The following is a 16,775-nucleotide window of genomic DNA, read 5'->3' on the forward strand; positions in this document are numbered from 1 at the left end:
AAATTTCCCCTTGTGGGACTAAAGGTATATCAAATCAAATATTATGTAATAAACTTCAGTAAATTTCAATGACTTTGAAATTATGTGTACTTTCCATCAACATTAATAAAATACACTTCGAATTTGCAGCTACTTCATCTGGAAATACGGCAACACAAATCTACAAGGCATGTGCATCTTCCTCCCTGTGTCCAGTTACGAGCTCTCAGATATTTTCAATTAACATGGGTGTTCAAAGTGCTCTTGCATCTGCCACGTGCTGCAACACAGATAACTGCAACTCACAAACTCTGGATGGTAAGTACAAATCTATAAGTGTTTTATTAAAGACGCAATAAGAAACAATATTCTGATATTTGCTGAAATGTTCTCAGTTCTGAAATGAAATGATGCTCTTTTCTTTTACAGCTCCTGCTCCTCAGTCAAGTAATGGCCGACTATGTAACATTTGTTCCACCCCTCTGTGCGACACTCCAATACAGTGTCAGGGAGTGGAGGACCAATGCTTTCAATCAATGAGTGAGTCTTCATCATATATACTTTAACAAAGATCATCTTTAAATTGGCTTTTATACCTAAAATAAATTCAAAACATATTCTTTTTTTAAAAAATTAGTCAGTGGCAACATTATGAAGCATTTCATCAGTATGTGTAAGACATTTTATTTTGTACCTTAAATCTTTGAAGATGAAGGTCAGGATTTGATAATTAGTTCATGAAATTATATATATGTATTAGTTAACAAGTATTCCCCGCACGAAAATAGAACACCCAGTGTAGGTACACTATTCACTAAAAGGGAATCACAGTGGCTTCTGAAATTGTAACTACATGTTTTCATAAACGTGAAAGTCACTATAAAAATTGACTGAAAATCAGGCTCTGTTCTTCTCTCTGATTAAAAAATGTTTACCAGTGGCATTAGAAATGTTAAACAAACAACTACACCCTTTAGTGGTGTTCTCGGGTCACTGCAGTGAGATTTTGAGTTTCAGCAAACAGAACACAAACAGATTTTAGATTACTCTTTATGTGAAAGATATTGAAGATAGGTACAAAGCATTTCCCTAACCATTTGCAATCCAATAATGATGGTCAATGCCCACAACTCTACAGTTGATCTACAGTGTAGCTTCATGATTTTCTTTTGACTAAAAAATAATAAGAAGCTCTAAATAAAATGTAACAGAATATATTTAATAATAATTGCTGTGACAGGAGTGTTAGTGCATAAAAAAGGAAACCATTTTAATTATAATACTCTGAGTGCATGTTTGGATTGTCACAGGCTACTACACAGGCATGTTTGTCTTCTTATATATTTTTTGGTTAGAATTCACATGTCAACATGAAAGATTCTGAACATCAAATTAACCTCATGCATTATAAGTGTTGCGCACAACAGTTAGAGAGCACAAAAAAGGCTAACTGTAAAACTGCTGTCTGAGTTTCAAGTTTTATTGTCATGTACATATAAACAGTGTAGCCACATTTACCTGTAGTGAAATTCTTTGGCTCGTGCTCCTCAGCTTTATATGAACATATATAAGTCTGCAGTTATATTTTAAAAGAAAATAACCACAACAACAGCAATAATAATAATAATGATAATAATAAAGATAACAAATAACAAAAAACTAAAGTATTAATATTAACAGAATTTGAGACAGTTGTTCAGAATTTACAGTTTCAACAGTATAGGATAAGTTAGAGGGTATGTAAGTTTAGGCTTTTTGAGACTAGGTGGGTGTCAACAGAGGCTATAAAAGCTTTGGGTAACGCTCCACCATTTTGAGATTTGCTGTGCCCCTCTGCATGCATGTCTCCCCATCCGGATGGTTTGTGCTCATGTTGAATTGTATGGAATAAAACATTGTTGATTGAACATTTATACACCGAGTATTGTCCTTCCTTCAGCCCAAAGAATAAAAGAATTGGGAGGATTTAACACTGGATATCAGAAAAATTATTTTTAAGATGTCTTAACTAATGCTTTAAATATGATATGTAATGACATCATGACAAACATTTTTCATCTGCAGTGACCGACAGCACCAGCACTTTCCCAGCTTACGGATGTGCATCTACAAACCTGTGTGCAGCTGCCTCAAGCTTGAAATCTCTACCTTTCATGAACAGCATTGGTACGATAACAACAGGACCAACCTGTAATTCACCCTCGACCACTCCAGCACCAACCACAACCACCGCTGCTCCAACCACAACTACAGTGGCAACAACCACAACAACAACAGCTGCTCCAACCACAACAACAGTTGCTCCAACCACAACAACTGCTGCTCCAACCACTACAACTGCAGCTCCAATAACAACCACAGCTGCTCCAACCACAACCACAGCTGCTCCAACCACTACAACTGCTGCTCCAACAACAACAACTGCTGCTCCAACCACAACCACCGCTGCTCCAACCACAACTACAGTGGCAACAACCACAACAACAACAGCTGCTCCAACCACAACAACAGCCGCTCCAACCACAACAACTGCCGCTCCAACCACAACAACTGCAGCTCCAACCACAACAACTGCCGCTCCAACCACAACAACAGCCGCTCCAACCACAACAACTGCTTCTCCAACCACAACAACTGCCGCTCCAACCACAACAACTGCCGCTCCAACAACAACCACAGCCGCTCCAACAACAACCACAGCCGCTCCAACCACAACTGCTGCTCCAACAACAACAACAGCTGCTGCAACCACTACAACTGCTGCTCCAACCACAACCACAGCTGCCCCAACAACAACAATTGCTGCTCCAACCACAACAACAGCCGCTCCAACCACAACAACTGCCGCTCCAACCACAACAACAGTTGATTCAACCACTATAACTGCGGCACCAACCACAACAACTGCCGCTCCAACAACAACAACAGCTGCTCCAACCACAACAACAGCCGCTCCAACCACAACAACTGCCGCTCCAACCACAACAACTGCTGCCCCAACAACAACAATTGCTGCTCCAACCACAACAACAGTTGCTCCAACCACAACAACAGCCGCTCCAACCACAACAACTGCTTCTCCAACAACAACAACAGCCGCTCCAACCACAACAACTGCCGCTCCAACAACAACGACAGTTGCTCCAACCACAACAACTGCTGCTACAACAACAACAACAACAACTGCTGCTCCAACCACAACCACAGCTGCTCCAACCACAACAACAGCTGCTCCAACCACAACAACAGCTACTCCAACCACAACAACTGCTGCTCCAACCACAACCACAGCTGCTCCAACCACTACAACTGCTGCTCCAACAACAACAACTGCTGCTCCAACCACAACCACCGCTGCTCCAACCACAACTACAGTGGCAACAACCACAACAACAACAGCTGCTCCAACCACAACAACAGCCGCTCCAACCACAACAACTGCCGCTCCAACCACAACAACTGCAGCTCCAACCACAACAACTGCCGCTCCAACCACAACAACTGCCGCTCCAACCACAACAACTGCAGCTCCAACCACAACAACTGCCGCTCCAACCACAACAACAGCCGCTCCAACCACAACAACTGCTGCTCCAACCACAACAACTGCCGCTCCAACCACAACAACAGCTGCTCCAACTACAACAACAGCCGCTCCAACCACAACAACAGCCGCTCCAACCACAACAACTGCGGCACCAACCACAACAACTGCCGCTCCAACAACAACCACAGCCGCTCCAACAACAACAACTGCCGCTCCAACAACAACAACTGCCGCTCCAACCACAACAGCCGCTCCAACCACAACAACAGCCGCTCCAACGACAACAACTGCCGCTCCAACCACAACAACAGCTGCTCCAACCACAACAACAGTTGCACCAACCACAACAACTGCCGCTGCAACAACAACAACTGCCGCTCCAACCTCAACAACCACAGCTGCTCCAACCACAACAACCACAACTGCTCCCACAACAATCACAGCTGCTCCAACCACAACAACCACAGCTGCTCCAACCACAACAACAGCTGCTCCAACCACAACAACAGCTGCTCCAACCACAACATCTGCGGCACCAACCACAACAACTGCCGCTCCAACAACAACAACTGCCGCTCCAACAACAACCACAGCTGCTCCAACCACAACAACAGCTGCTCCAACCACAACAACTGCAGCTCCAACCACGACAACAGCCGCTCTAACAACAACAACAGTTGCTCTAACCACAACAACTGCCGCTCCAACAACAACAACTGCCGCTCCAACGACAACAACTGCCGCTCCAACCACAACAACAGCCGCTCCAACGACAACAACAGCCGCTCCAACGACAACAACTGCCGCTCCAACCACAACAACAGCTGCTCCAACCACAACAACAGTTGCACCAACCACAACAACTGCCGCTCCAACAACAACAACTGCCACTCCAACCTCAACAACCACAGCTGCTCCAACCACAACAACCACAGCTGCTCCCACAACAATCACAGCTGCTCCAACCACAACAACTACAGCTGCTCCAACCACAACAACAGCTGCTCCAACCACAACAACAGCTGCTCCAACCACAACATCTGCGGCACCAACCACAACAACTGCGGCACCAACCACAACAACTGCCGCTCCAACAACAACAACAGTTGCTCTAACCACAACAACAGCCGCTCCAACCACAACAACTGCCGCTCCAACCACAACAACCACAGCTGCTCCAACCACAACAACAGCTGCTCCAACCACAACAACAGCTGCTCCGACCACAACCACTGCGGCACCAACCACAACAACCGCTGCTACAACAACAACAACAGTTGCTCCAACCACAACATCTGCTGCTCCAACCACAACAACAACTGCTCCAACCACAACAACAGCTGCTCCAACCACAACAACTGCGGCACCAACCACAACAACTGCTGCTACAACCACAACAACAGTTGCTCCAACCACAACAATCACAGCTGCTCCAACCACAACAACTACAGCTGCTCCAACCACAACAACAGCTGCTCCAACCACAACAACAGCTGCTCCAACCACAACATCTGCGGCACCAACCACAACAACTGCGGCACCAACCACAACAACTGCCGCTCCAACAACAACAACAGTTGCTCTAACCACAACAACAGCCGCTCCAACCACAACAACTGCCGCTCCAACCACAACAACCACAGCTGCTCCAACCACAACAACAGCTGCTCCAACCACAACAACAGCTGCTCCGACCACAACCACTGCGGCACCAACCACAACAACCGCTGCTACAACAACAACAACAGTTGCTCCAACCACAACATCTGCTGCTCCAACCACAACAACAACTGCTCCAACCACAACAACAGCTGCTCCAACCACAACAACTGCGGCACCAACCACAACAACTGCTGCTCCAACCACAACAACAGTTGCTCCAACCACAACTGCTGCTCCAACAACAACAACAACAGCCGCTCCAACCACAACAACAGCCGCTCCAACCACAACAACTGCGGCACCAACCACAACAACTGCCGCTCCAACAACAACAACTGCCGCTCCAACCACAACAACAGCTGCTCCAACCACAACAACTGCGGCACAAACCACAACAACTACCGCTCCAACCACAACAACAGCCGCTCCAACCACAACAACAGCCGCTCCAACCACAACAACAGCCGCTCCAACCACAACAACTGCGGCACCAACCACAACAACTGCCGCTCCAACAACAACCACAGCTGCTCCAACAACAACAACTGCCGCTCCAACAACAACAACTGCCGCTCCAACCACAACAACAGCCGCTCCAACGACAACAACAGCCGCTCCAACGACAACAACTGCCGCTCCAACCACAACAACAGCTGCTCCAACCACAACATCTCCGGCACCAACCACAACAACTGCCGCTCCAACAACAACAACTGCCGCTCCAACAACAACCACAGCTGCTCCAAGTACAACAACAGCCGCTCCAACAACAACAACTGCCGGTCCAACCACAACAACTGCGGCACCAACCACAACAACTGCCGCTCCAACAACAACAACTGCCGCTCCAACCACAACAACAGCCGCTCCAACCACAACAACTGCCGCTCCAACCACAACAACTGCCGCTCCAACAACAACAACTGCCGCTCCAACCACAACAACAGCCGCTCCAACCACAACAACTGCCGCTCCAACAACAACAACTGCCGCTCCAACCACAACAACAGCCGCTCCAACCACAACAACTGCCGCTCCAACCACAACAACAGCCGCTCCAACCACAACAACTGCGGCACCAACCACAACAACTGCCGCTCCAACAACAACAACTGCCACTCCAACCACAACAACTGCCGCTCCAACCACAACAACTGCCGCTCCAACCACAACAACCACAGCTGCTCCAACCACAACAACAGCTGCTCCAACCACAACAACTGCCGCTCCAACCACAACAACAGCTGCTCCAACCACAACAACAGCTGCTCCGACCACAACCACTGCGGCACCAACCACAACAACCGCTGCTACAACCACAACAACAGCCGCTCCAACCACAACAACTGCCGCTCCAACAACAACAACTGCCGCTCCAACCACAACAACAGCCGCTCCAACCACAACAACTGCCGCTCCAACCACAACAACAGCTGCTCCAACCACAACAACTGCGGCACCAACCACAACAACTGCCGCTCCAACAACAACAACTGCCACTCCAACCACAACAACCACAGCTGCTCCAACCACAACAACCACAGCTGCTCCCACAACAACCACAGCTGCTCCAACCACAACAACCACAGCTGCTCCAACCACAACAACCACAGCTGCTGCTCCAACCACAACAACAGCTGCTCCAACCACAACAACTGCGGCACCAACCACAACAACTGCCGCTCCAACAACAACAACTGCAGCTCCAACCACGACAACAGCCGCTCTAACAACAACAACAGTTGCTCTAACCACAACAACAGCCGCTCCAACCACAACAACTGCCGCTCCAACCACAACAACCACAGCTGCTCCAACCACAACAACAGCTGCTCCAACCACAACAACTGCCGCTCCAACCACAACAACAGCTGCTCCAACCACAACAACAGCTGCTCCGACCACAACCACTGCGGCACCAACCACAACAACCGCTGCTACAACAACAACAACAGTTGCTCCAACCACAACATCTGCTGCTCCAACCACAACAACAACTGCTCCAACCACAACAACAGCTGCTCCAACCACAATAACTGCGGCACCAACCACAACAACTGCTGCTCCAACCACAACAACAGTTGCTCCAACCACAACAACAGTTGCTCCAACCACAACATCTGCTGCTCCAACAACAACAACTGCTCCAACCACAACAACAGCTGCTCCAACCACAACAACTGCGGCACCAACCACAACAACTGCTGCTCCAACCACAACAACAGTTGCTCCAACCACAACTGCTGCTCCAACAACAACAACAACAGCCGCTCCAACCACAACAACAGCCGCTCCAACCACAACAACTGCGGCACCAACCACAACAACTGCCGCTCCAACAACAACAACTGCCGCTCCAACCACAACAACAGCCGCTCCAACCACAACAACAGCCGCTCCAACCACAACAACTGCCGCTCCAACCACAACAACTGCCGCTCCAACAACAACCACAGCTGCTCCAACCACAACAACCACAGCTGCTCCCACAACAACCACAGCTGCTCCAACCACAACAACCACAGCTGCTCCAACCACAACAACCACAGCTGCTGCTCCAACCACAACAACAGCTGCTCCAACCACAACAACTGCGGCACCAACCACAACAACTGCCGCTCCAACAACAACAACTGCCGCTCCAACAACAACCACAGCTGCTCCAACCACAACAACAGCTGCTCCAACCACAACAACAGCTGCTCCAACCACAACAACTGCCGCTCCAACCACAACAACTGCCGCTCCAACAACAACAACTGTCGCTCCAACCACAACACCTGCCGCTCCAACAACAACAACTGTCGCTCCGACCACAACAACTGCCGCTCCAACCACAACAACTGCCGCTCCAACAACAACAACTGTCGCTCCAACCACAACAACTGCCGCTCCAACAACAACAACTGTCGCTCCAACCACAACAACAGCTGCTCCGACCACAACCACTGCGGCACCAACCACAACAACCGCTGCTACAACAACAACAACAGTTGCTCCAACCACAACACCAGCCGCTCCAACCACAACAACAGCCGCTCCAACCACAACAACTGCGGCACCAACCACAACAACTGCTGCTCCAACCACAACAACAGTTGCTCCAACCACAACTGCTGGTCCAACAACAACAGCCGCTCCAACCACAACAACAGCCGCTCCAACCACAACAACTGCGGCACCAACCACAACAACTGCCGCTCCAACAACAACAACTGCCGCTCCAACCACAACAACAGCCGCTCCAACAACAACAACTGTCGCTCCAACCACAACAACAGCTGCTCCGACCACAACCACTGCGGCACCAACCACAACAACCGCTGCTACAACAACAACAACAGTTGCTCCAACCACAACATCTGCTGCTCCAACAACAACAACTGCTCCAACCACAACAACAGCTGCTCCAACCACAACAACTGCGGCACCAACAACAACAACTGCCGCTCCAACCACAACAACAGCTGCTCCAACCACAACAACTGCGGCACAAACCACAACAACTGCCGCTCCAACAACAACAACTGTCGCTCCAACCACAACAACAGCTGCTCCGACCACAACCACTGCGGCACCAACCACAACAACCGCTGCTACAACAACAACAACAGTTGCTCCAACCACAACATCTGCTGCTCCAACAACAACAACTGCTCCAACCACAACAACAGCTGCTCCAACCACAACAACTGCGGCACCAACCACAACAACTGCTGCTCCAACCACAACAACAGTTGGTCCAACCACAACGGCTGCTCCAACAACAACAACTGCCGCTCCAACCACAACAACAGCTGCTCCAACCACAACAACCACAGCTGCACCAACCACAACAACTGCCGCTCCAACCACAACAACAGCTGCTCCAACCACAACAACTGCGGCACCAACCACAACTGCTGCTCCAACCACAACAACAGCTGCTCCAACCACAACTGCAGCACAAACCACAACAACTGCCGCTCCAACAACAACTGCTGCTCCAACCACAACTGCTGCTCCGACCACAACAACTGCCGCTCCAACAACAACAACTGCCGCTCCAACCACAACAACAGCCGCTCCAACCACAACAACTGCGGCACAAACCACAACAACTGCCGCTCCAACAACAACAACTGTCGCTCCAACCACAACAACAGCTGCTCCGACCACAACCACTGCGGCACCAACCACAACAACCGCTGCTACAACAACAACAACAGTTGCTCCAACCACAACATCTGCTGCTCCAACAACAACAACTGCTCCAACCACAACAACAGCTGCTCCAACCACAACAACTGCGGCACCAACCACAACAACTGCTGCTCCAACCACAACAACAGTTGGTCCAACCACAACTGCTGCTCCAACAACAACAACAGCCGCTCCAACCACAACAACAGCCGCTCCAACCACAACAACTGCGGCACCAACCACAACAACTGCCGCTCCAACAACAACAACTGCCGCTCCAACCACAACAACAGCTGCTCCAACCACAACAACCACAGCTGCTCCAACCACAACAACTGCCGCTCCAACCACAACAACAGCTGCTCCAACCACAACAACTGCGGCACCAACCACAACTGCTGCTCCAACAACAACAACTGCTGCTCCAACCACAACAACAGCCGCTCCAACCACAACAACTGCCGCTCCAACCACAACAACTGCAGCTCCAACCACAACAACTGCCGCTCCAACCACAACAACTGCCGCTCCAACAACAACAACTGCCGCTCCAACCACAACAACTGCCGCTCCAACCACAACAACTGTCGCTCCAACCACAACAACAGCTGCTCCGACCACAACCACTGCGGCACCAACGACAACAACCGCTGCTACAACAACAACAACAGTTGCTCCAACCACAACAACAGCCGCTCCAACCACAACAACAGCCGCTCCAACCACAACAACTGCGGCACCAACCACAACAACTGCTGCTCCAACCACAACAACAGTTGCTCCAACCACAACTGCTGGTCCAACAACAACAGCCGCTCCAACCACAACAACAGCCGCTCCAACCACAACAACTGCGGCACCAACCACAACAACTGCCGCTCCAACAACAACAACTGCCGCTCCAACCACAACAACAGCCGCTCCAACAACAACAACTGTCGCTCCAACCACAACAACAGCTGCTCCGACCACAACCACTGCGGCACCAACCACAACAACCGCTGCTACAACAACAACAACAGTTGCTCCAACCACAACATCTGCTGCTCCAACAACAACAACTGCTCCAACCACAACAACAGCTGCTCCAACCACAACAACTGCGGCACCAACAACAACAACTGCCGCTCCAACCACAACAACAGCTGCTCCAACCACAACAACTGCGGCACAAACCACAACAACTGCCGCTCCAACAACAACAACTGTCGCTCCAACCACAACAACAGCTGCTCCGACCACAACCACTGCGGCACCAACCACAACAACCGCTGCTACAACAACAACAACAGTTGCTCCGACCACAACAACTGCCGCTCCAACAACAACAACTGCCGCTCCAACCACAACAACAGCCGCTCCAACCACAACAACTGCCGCTCCAACCACAACAACTGCAGCTCCAACCACAACAACTGCCGCTCCAACCACAACAACTGCCGCTCCAACAACAACAACTGTCGCTCCAACCACAACAACTGCCGCTCCAACCACAACAACTGTCGCTCCAACCACAACAACAGCTGCTCCGACCACAACCACTGCGGCACCAACGACAACAACCGCTGCTACAACAACAACAACAGTTGCTCCAACCACAACAACAGCCGCTCCAACCACAACAACAGCCGCTCCAACCACAACAACTGCGGCACCAACCACAACAACTGCTGCTCCAACCACAACAACAGTTGCTCCAACCACAACTGCTGGTCCAACAACAACAGCCGCTCCAACCACAACAACAGCCGCTCCAACCACAACAACTGCGGCACCAACCACAACAACTGCCGCTCCAACAACAACAACTGCCGCTCCAACCACAACAACAGCCGCTCCAACAACAACAACTGTCGCTCCAACCACAACAACAGCTGCTCCGACCACAACCACTGCGGCACCAACCACAACAACCGCTGCTACAACAACAACAACAGTTGCTCCAACCACAACATCTGCTGCTCCAACAACAACAACTGCTCCAACCACAACAACAGCTGCTCCAACCACAACAACTGCGGCACCAACAACAACAACTGCCGCTCCAACCACAACAACAGCTGCTCCAACCACAACAACTGCGGCACAAACCACAACAACTGCCGCTCCAACAACAACAACTGTCGCTCCAACCACAACAACAGCTGCTCCGACCACAACCACTGCGGCACCAACCACAACAACCGCTGCTACAACAACAACAACAGTTGCTCCAACCACAACATCTGCTGCTCCAACAACAACAACTGCTCCAACCACAACAACAGCTGCTCCAACCACAACAACTGCGGCACCAACCACAACAACTGCTGCTCCAACCACAACAACAGTTGGTCCAACCACAACTGCTGCTCCAACAACAACAACAGCCGCTCCAACCACAACAACAGCCGCTCCAACCACAACAACTGCGGCACCAACCACAACAACTGCCGCTCCAACAACAACAACTGCCGCTCCAACCACAACAACAGCTGCTCCCACCACAACAACCACAGCTGCTCCAACCACAACAACTGCCGCTCCAACCACAACAACTGCCGCTCCAACCACAACTGCTGCTCCAACAACAACAACTGCTGCTCCAACAACAGCAGCTGCTCCAACCACAACAACAGCTGCTCCAACCACAACTGCGGCACAAACCACAACAACTGCCGCTCCAACAACAACTGCTGCTCCAACCACAACTGCTGCTCCGACCACAACAACTGCTGCTCCAACAACAACAATTGCTGCTCCAACCACAACAACAGCTGCTACAACAACAACAACAGCTGCTCCAACCACAACAACCACAGCTGCTCCAACCACGGCAACCACAGCTGCTCCAACCACAACCACGGCTGCTCCAACAACAACCACAGCTGCTCCAACCACAACAACTGCTGCTCCAACAACAACAATTGCTGCTCCAACCACAACAACAGCTGCTACAACAACAACAACAGCTGCTACAACAACAACAACTGTCGCTCCAACCACGGCAACCACAGCTGCTCCAACCACGGCAACCACAGCTGCTCCAACCACAACAACTGCTGCTCCAACCACAACAACTGCTGCTCCAACAACAACAATTGCTGCTCCAACCACAACAACAGTTGCTCCAACCACAACAACCACAGCTGCTCCAACAACAACCACAGCTGCTCCAACCACAACAACAGCTGCTCCAACCACAACAACTGCGGCACCAACCACAACAACTGCCGCTCCAACAACACCAACTGCCGCTCCAACCACAACAACAGCCGCTCCAACCACAACAACTGCCGCTCCAACAACAACCACAGCTGCTCCAACCACAACTGCTGCTCCAACAACAACAAAAGCTGCTGCAACCACAACAACTGCCGCTCCAACCACAACAACAGCTGCTCCAACCACAACAACAGCTGCTCCAACCACAACAACAGCTGCTCCGACCACAACCACTGCGGCACCAACCACAACAACTGCTGCTACAACAACAACCACGGCTGCTCCAACCACAACAACTGCTGCTCCAACAACAACAGCTGCTCCAACCACAACCACAGCTGCTCCAACAACTACAACTGCCGCTCCAACCACAACAACAACCGCTTCAACCACTATAACTGCTGCTCCAACCACAACAACTGCTGCTCCAACCACAACAACAGTTTCACCAACAACTACAACTGCCGCTCCAACCACAACAACTGCCGCTCAAACAACAACAACTGCTGCTCCAACCACAACCACAGCTGCTCCAACCACAACCACGGCTGCTCCAACAACAACCACAGCTGCTCCAACCACAACAACTGCGTCTCCAACCACAACAACAGGCGCTCCAACCACAACAACTGCCGCCCCAACCACAACAACAGTTGCTCCAACCACAACAACTGCTGCTCCAACCACAACCACAGCTGCTCCAACAACTACAACTGCCGCTCCAACCACAACAACAACCGCTTCAACCACTATAACTGCTGCTCCAACCACAACAACTGCCGCTCCAACCACAACAACTGCCGCTCCAACCACAACAACCACAGCTGCTCCAACAACTACAACTGCCGCTCCAACCACTACAACTGCCGCTCCAACCACATCAACTGCCGCTCCAACCACAACAACTGCGGCACCAACCACAACAACTGCTGCTCCAACCACAACAACAGTTGCTCCAACCACAACAACTGCTGCTCCAACAACAACAACAGCTGCTCCATCAACTACAACTGCCGCTCCAACCACAACAACAACCGCTCCAACCACAACAACTGCCGCTCCAACCACAACAACAGTTGCTCCAACAACTACAACTGCCGCTCCAACCACAACAACAACCGCTTCAACCACTATAACTGCTGCTCCAACAACAACCACAACTGCTCCAACCACAACAACAGCTGCTCCAACCACAACAACTGCGGCACCAACCACAACAACTGCTGCTCCAACCACAACAACAGTTGGTCCAACCACAACTGCTGCTCCAACAACAACAACAGCCGCTCCAACCACAACAACAGCCGCTCCAACCACAACAACTGCGGCACCAACCACAACAACTGCCGCTCCAACAACAACAACAGCTGCTCCAACCACAACAACCACAGCTGCTCCAACCACAACAACTGCCGCTCCAACCACAACAACTGCCGCTCCAACCACAACAACAGCTGCTCCAACCACAACAACTGCGGCACCAACCACAACTGCTGCTCCAACCACAACAACTGCTGCTCCAACAACAACAACTGCTGCTCCAACAACAACAGCTGCTCCAACCACAACAACAGCTGCTCCAACCACAACTGCGGCACAAACCACAACAACTGCCGCTCCAACAACAACTGCTGCTCCAACCACAACTGCTGCTCCGACCACAACAACTGCTGCTCCAACAACAACAATTGCTGCTCCAACCACAACAACAGCTGCTACAACAACAACAACAGCTGCTCCAACCACAACAACCACAGCTGCTCCAACCACGGCAACCACAGCTGCTCCAACCACAACCACGGCTGCTCCAACAACAACCACAGCTGCTCCAACCACAACAACTGCTGCTCCAACAACAACAATTGCTGCTCCAACCACAACAACAGCTGCTACAACAACAACAACAGCTGCTACAACAACAACAACTGTCGCTCCAACCACGGCAACCACAGCTGCTCCAACCACGGCAACCACAGCTGCTCCAACCACAACAACTGCTGCTCCAACCACAACAACTGCTGCTCCAACAACAACAATTGCTGCTCCAACCACAGCAACAGTTGCTCCAACCACAACAACCACAGCTGCTCCAACAACAACCACAGCTGCTCCAACCACAACAACAGCTGCTCCAACCACAACAACTGCGGCACCAACCACAACAACTGCCGCTCCAACAACACCAACTGCCGCTCCAACCACAACAACAGCCGCTCCAACCACAACAACTGCCGCTCCAACAACAACCACAGCTGCTCCAACCACAACTGCTGCTCCAACAACAACAAAAGCTGCTGCAACCACAACAACTGCCGCTCCAACCACAACAACAGCTGCTCCAACCACAACAACAGCTGCTCCGACCACAACAACAGCTGCTCCGACCACAACCACTGCGGCACCAACCACAACAACTGCTGCTACAACAACAACCACGGCTGCTCCAACAACAACAGCTGCTCCAACCACAACAACAGCTGCTCCAACCACAACAACAGCTGCTCCAACCACAACAACTGCGGCACCAACCACAACAACAGTTGCTCCAACCACAACAACAGTTGCTCCAACCACAACTGCTGCTCCGACCACAACAACTGCTGCTCCAACAACAACAATTGCTGCTCCAACCACAACAACAGCTGCTACAACAACAACAACTGCTGCTCCAACCACAACCACAGCTGCTCCAACCACAACCACGGCTGCTCCAACAACAACCACAGCTGCTCCAACCACAACAACTGCGTCTCCAACCACAACAACAGGCGCTCCAACCACAACAACTGCCGCCCCAACCACAACAACAGTTGCTCCAACCACAACAACTGCTGCTCCAACCACAACCACAGCTGCTCCAACAACTACAACTGCCGCTCCAACCACAACAACAACCGCTTCAACCACTATAACTGCTGCTCCAACCACAACAACTGCTGCTCCAACCACAACAACAGTTTCACCAACAACTACAACTGCCGCTCCAACCACAACAACTGCCGCTCAAACAACAACAACTGCTGCTCCAACCACAACCACAGCTGCTCCAACCACAACCACGGCTGCTCCAACAACAACCACAGCTGCTCCAACCACAACAACTGCGTCTCCAACCACAACAACAGGCGCTCCAACCACAACAACTGCCGCCCCAACCACAACAACAGTTGCTCCAACCACAACAACTGCTGCTCAAACAGCAACCGTTCCAACCACAACAACTGCTGCTACCACAACATCAGCTGCTGCTCCTACAACAGCTACCCCAACCACAACAACAGCTGCTACAACCACAACAACTGTGGCACCAACCACAACAACAGCTGCTCCAATCACAACTACAGTGGCAACAACAACAACAGCTGCTACAACAACAACAACAACAACAGTTGCTCCAACCATAACAGTTGCTACAACAAAAACAACAACAACAGTTGCTCCAACCATAACAACTGCTGCTCCAACAACAACCACAGCAGCTCCAGCAACAACAGCTACTCCAACCATGACAACAGCTGCTCCAATCACAACTACAGTGGCAACAACAACAACAACAGCTGCTCCAACCACTACAACTGCTGCTCCAACAACAACAACAGTTGCTCCAACCACAAAGACTGCTGCTCCAACAACAATAACTGCAGCTCCACCACCACCAACAGCTGCTCCAACCATGACAACAGCTGCAACAACAACCACTAAAATGCCTTCAACAGCTATAACATCCACGACGACAACAAGTCACGCATCCTCTGTCAGAATGAATGTAATCCCTCTATTAGTGGCACTCTTTGTCTTTACCATCTATTAAATGGTAAATCATGGATGGAAACCCCATAAAAACACTAAAACTGTGAAAGGATGATTTTTTTGTTTTATCTTACTGTTTACTTCTTCTTTTCCTGTTTAGTTGGGATTTAAGTTTCATTCACTTCAGATGTAAGTAAAAGGTTAAACCTGCTGGGTAAACCTTAGCATGGATAACTATTTAACAAACAATTACCCTTGTGACTTATAAAGTGTAATATCTATTTAATATTTACCCACAAATATATTTATCTATTTATTAAACTCATTATACAAATGTCTTGAAAAAATGTAATAGTGCAATAATAGGAACAGAAATATACATACAGAAATAGACAACCAAACTAGTTACTTGGGATTTTTGTTATATGTGATTCACTGACAGCATTTCTAA

General features: G+C 50.2%; 1 protein-coding gene across 1 annotated transcript; it reads left to right on the top strand.

Moving 5' to 3' along the window:
* The first annotated feature begins 224 nt into the window (after nucleotides 1–224).
* LOC146555178 (uncharacterized) lies at nucleotides 225–16,385 on the top strand. The gene is made up of 7 exons (XM_085252822.1): nucleotides 225–297; nucleotides 6,952–7,159; nucleotides 7,823–8,818; nucleotides 9,350–11,082; nucleotides 12,748–13,185; nucleotides 14,950–15,342; nucleotides 16,291–16,385. Exons 1-7 carry the CDS (start codon nucleotides 225–227, stop codon nucleotides 16,383–16,385), a joined length of 3,936 nt encoding a protein of 1,311 aa, XP_085108948.1.
* Nucleotides 16,386–16,775: the final 390 nt, after the last annotated feature.

The sequence above is a fragment of the Mchenga conophoros genome, linkage group LG17 (genome assembly GCF_057382185.1).
Source record: "Mchenga conophoros isolate Kocher_MC1m ecotype Shallow Benthic linkage group LG17, M_conophoros_male_GT1.1, whole genome shotgun sequence".
NCBI classification, from domain to species: domain Eukaryota; kingdom Metazoa; phylum Chordata; class Actinopteri; order Cichliformes; family Cichlidae; genus Mchenga; species Mchenga conophoros.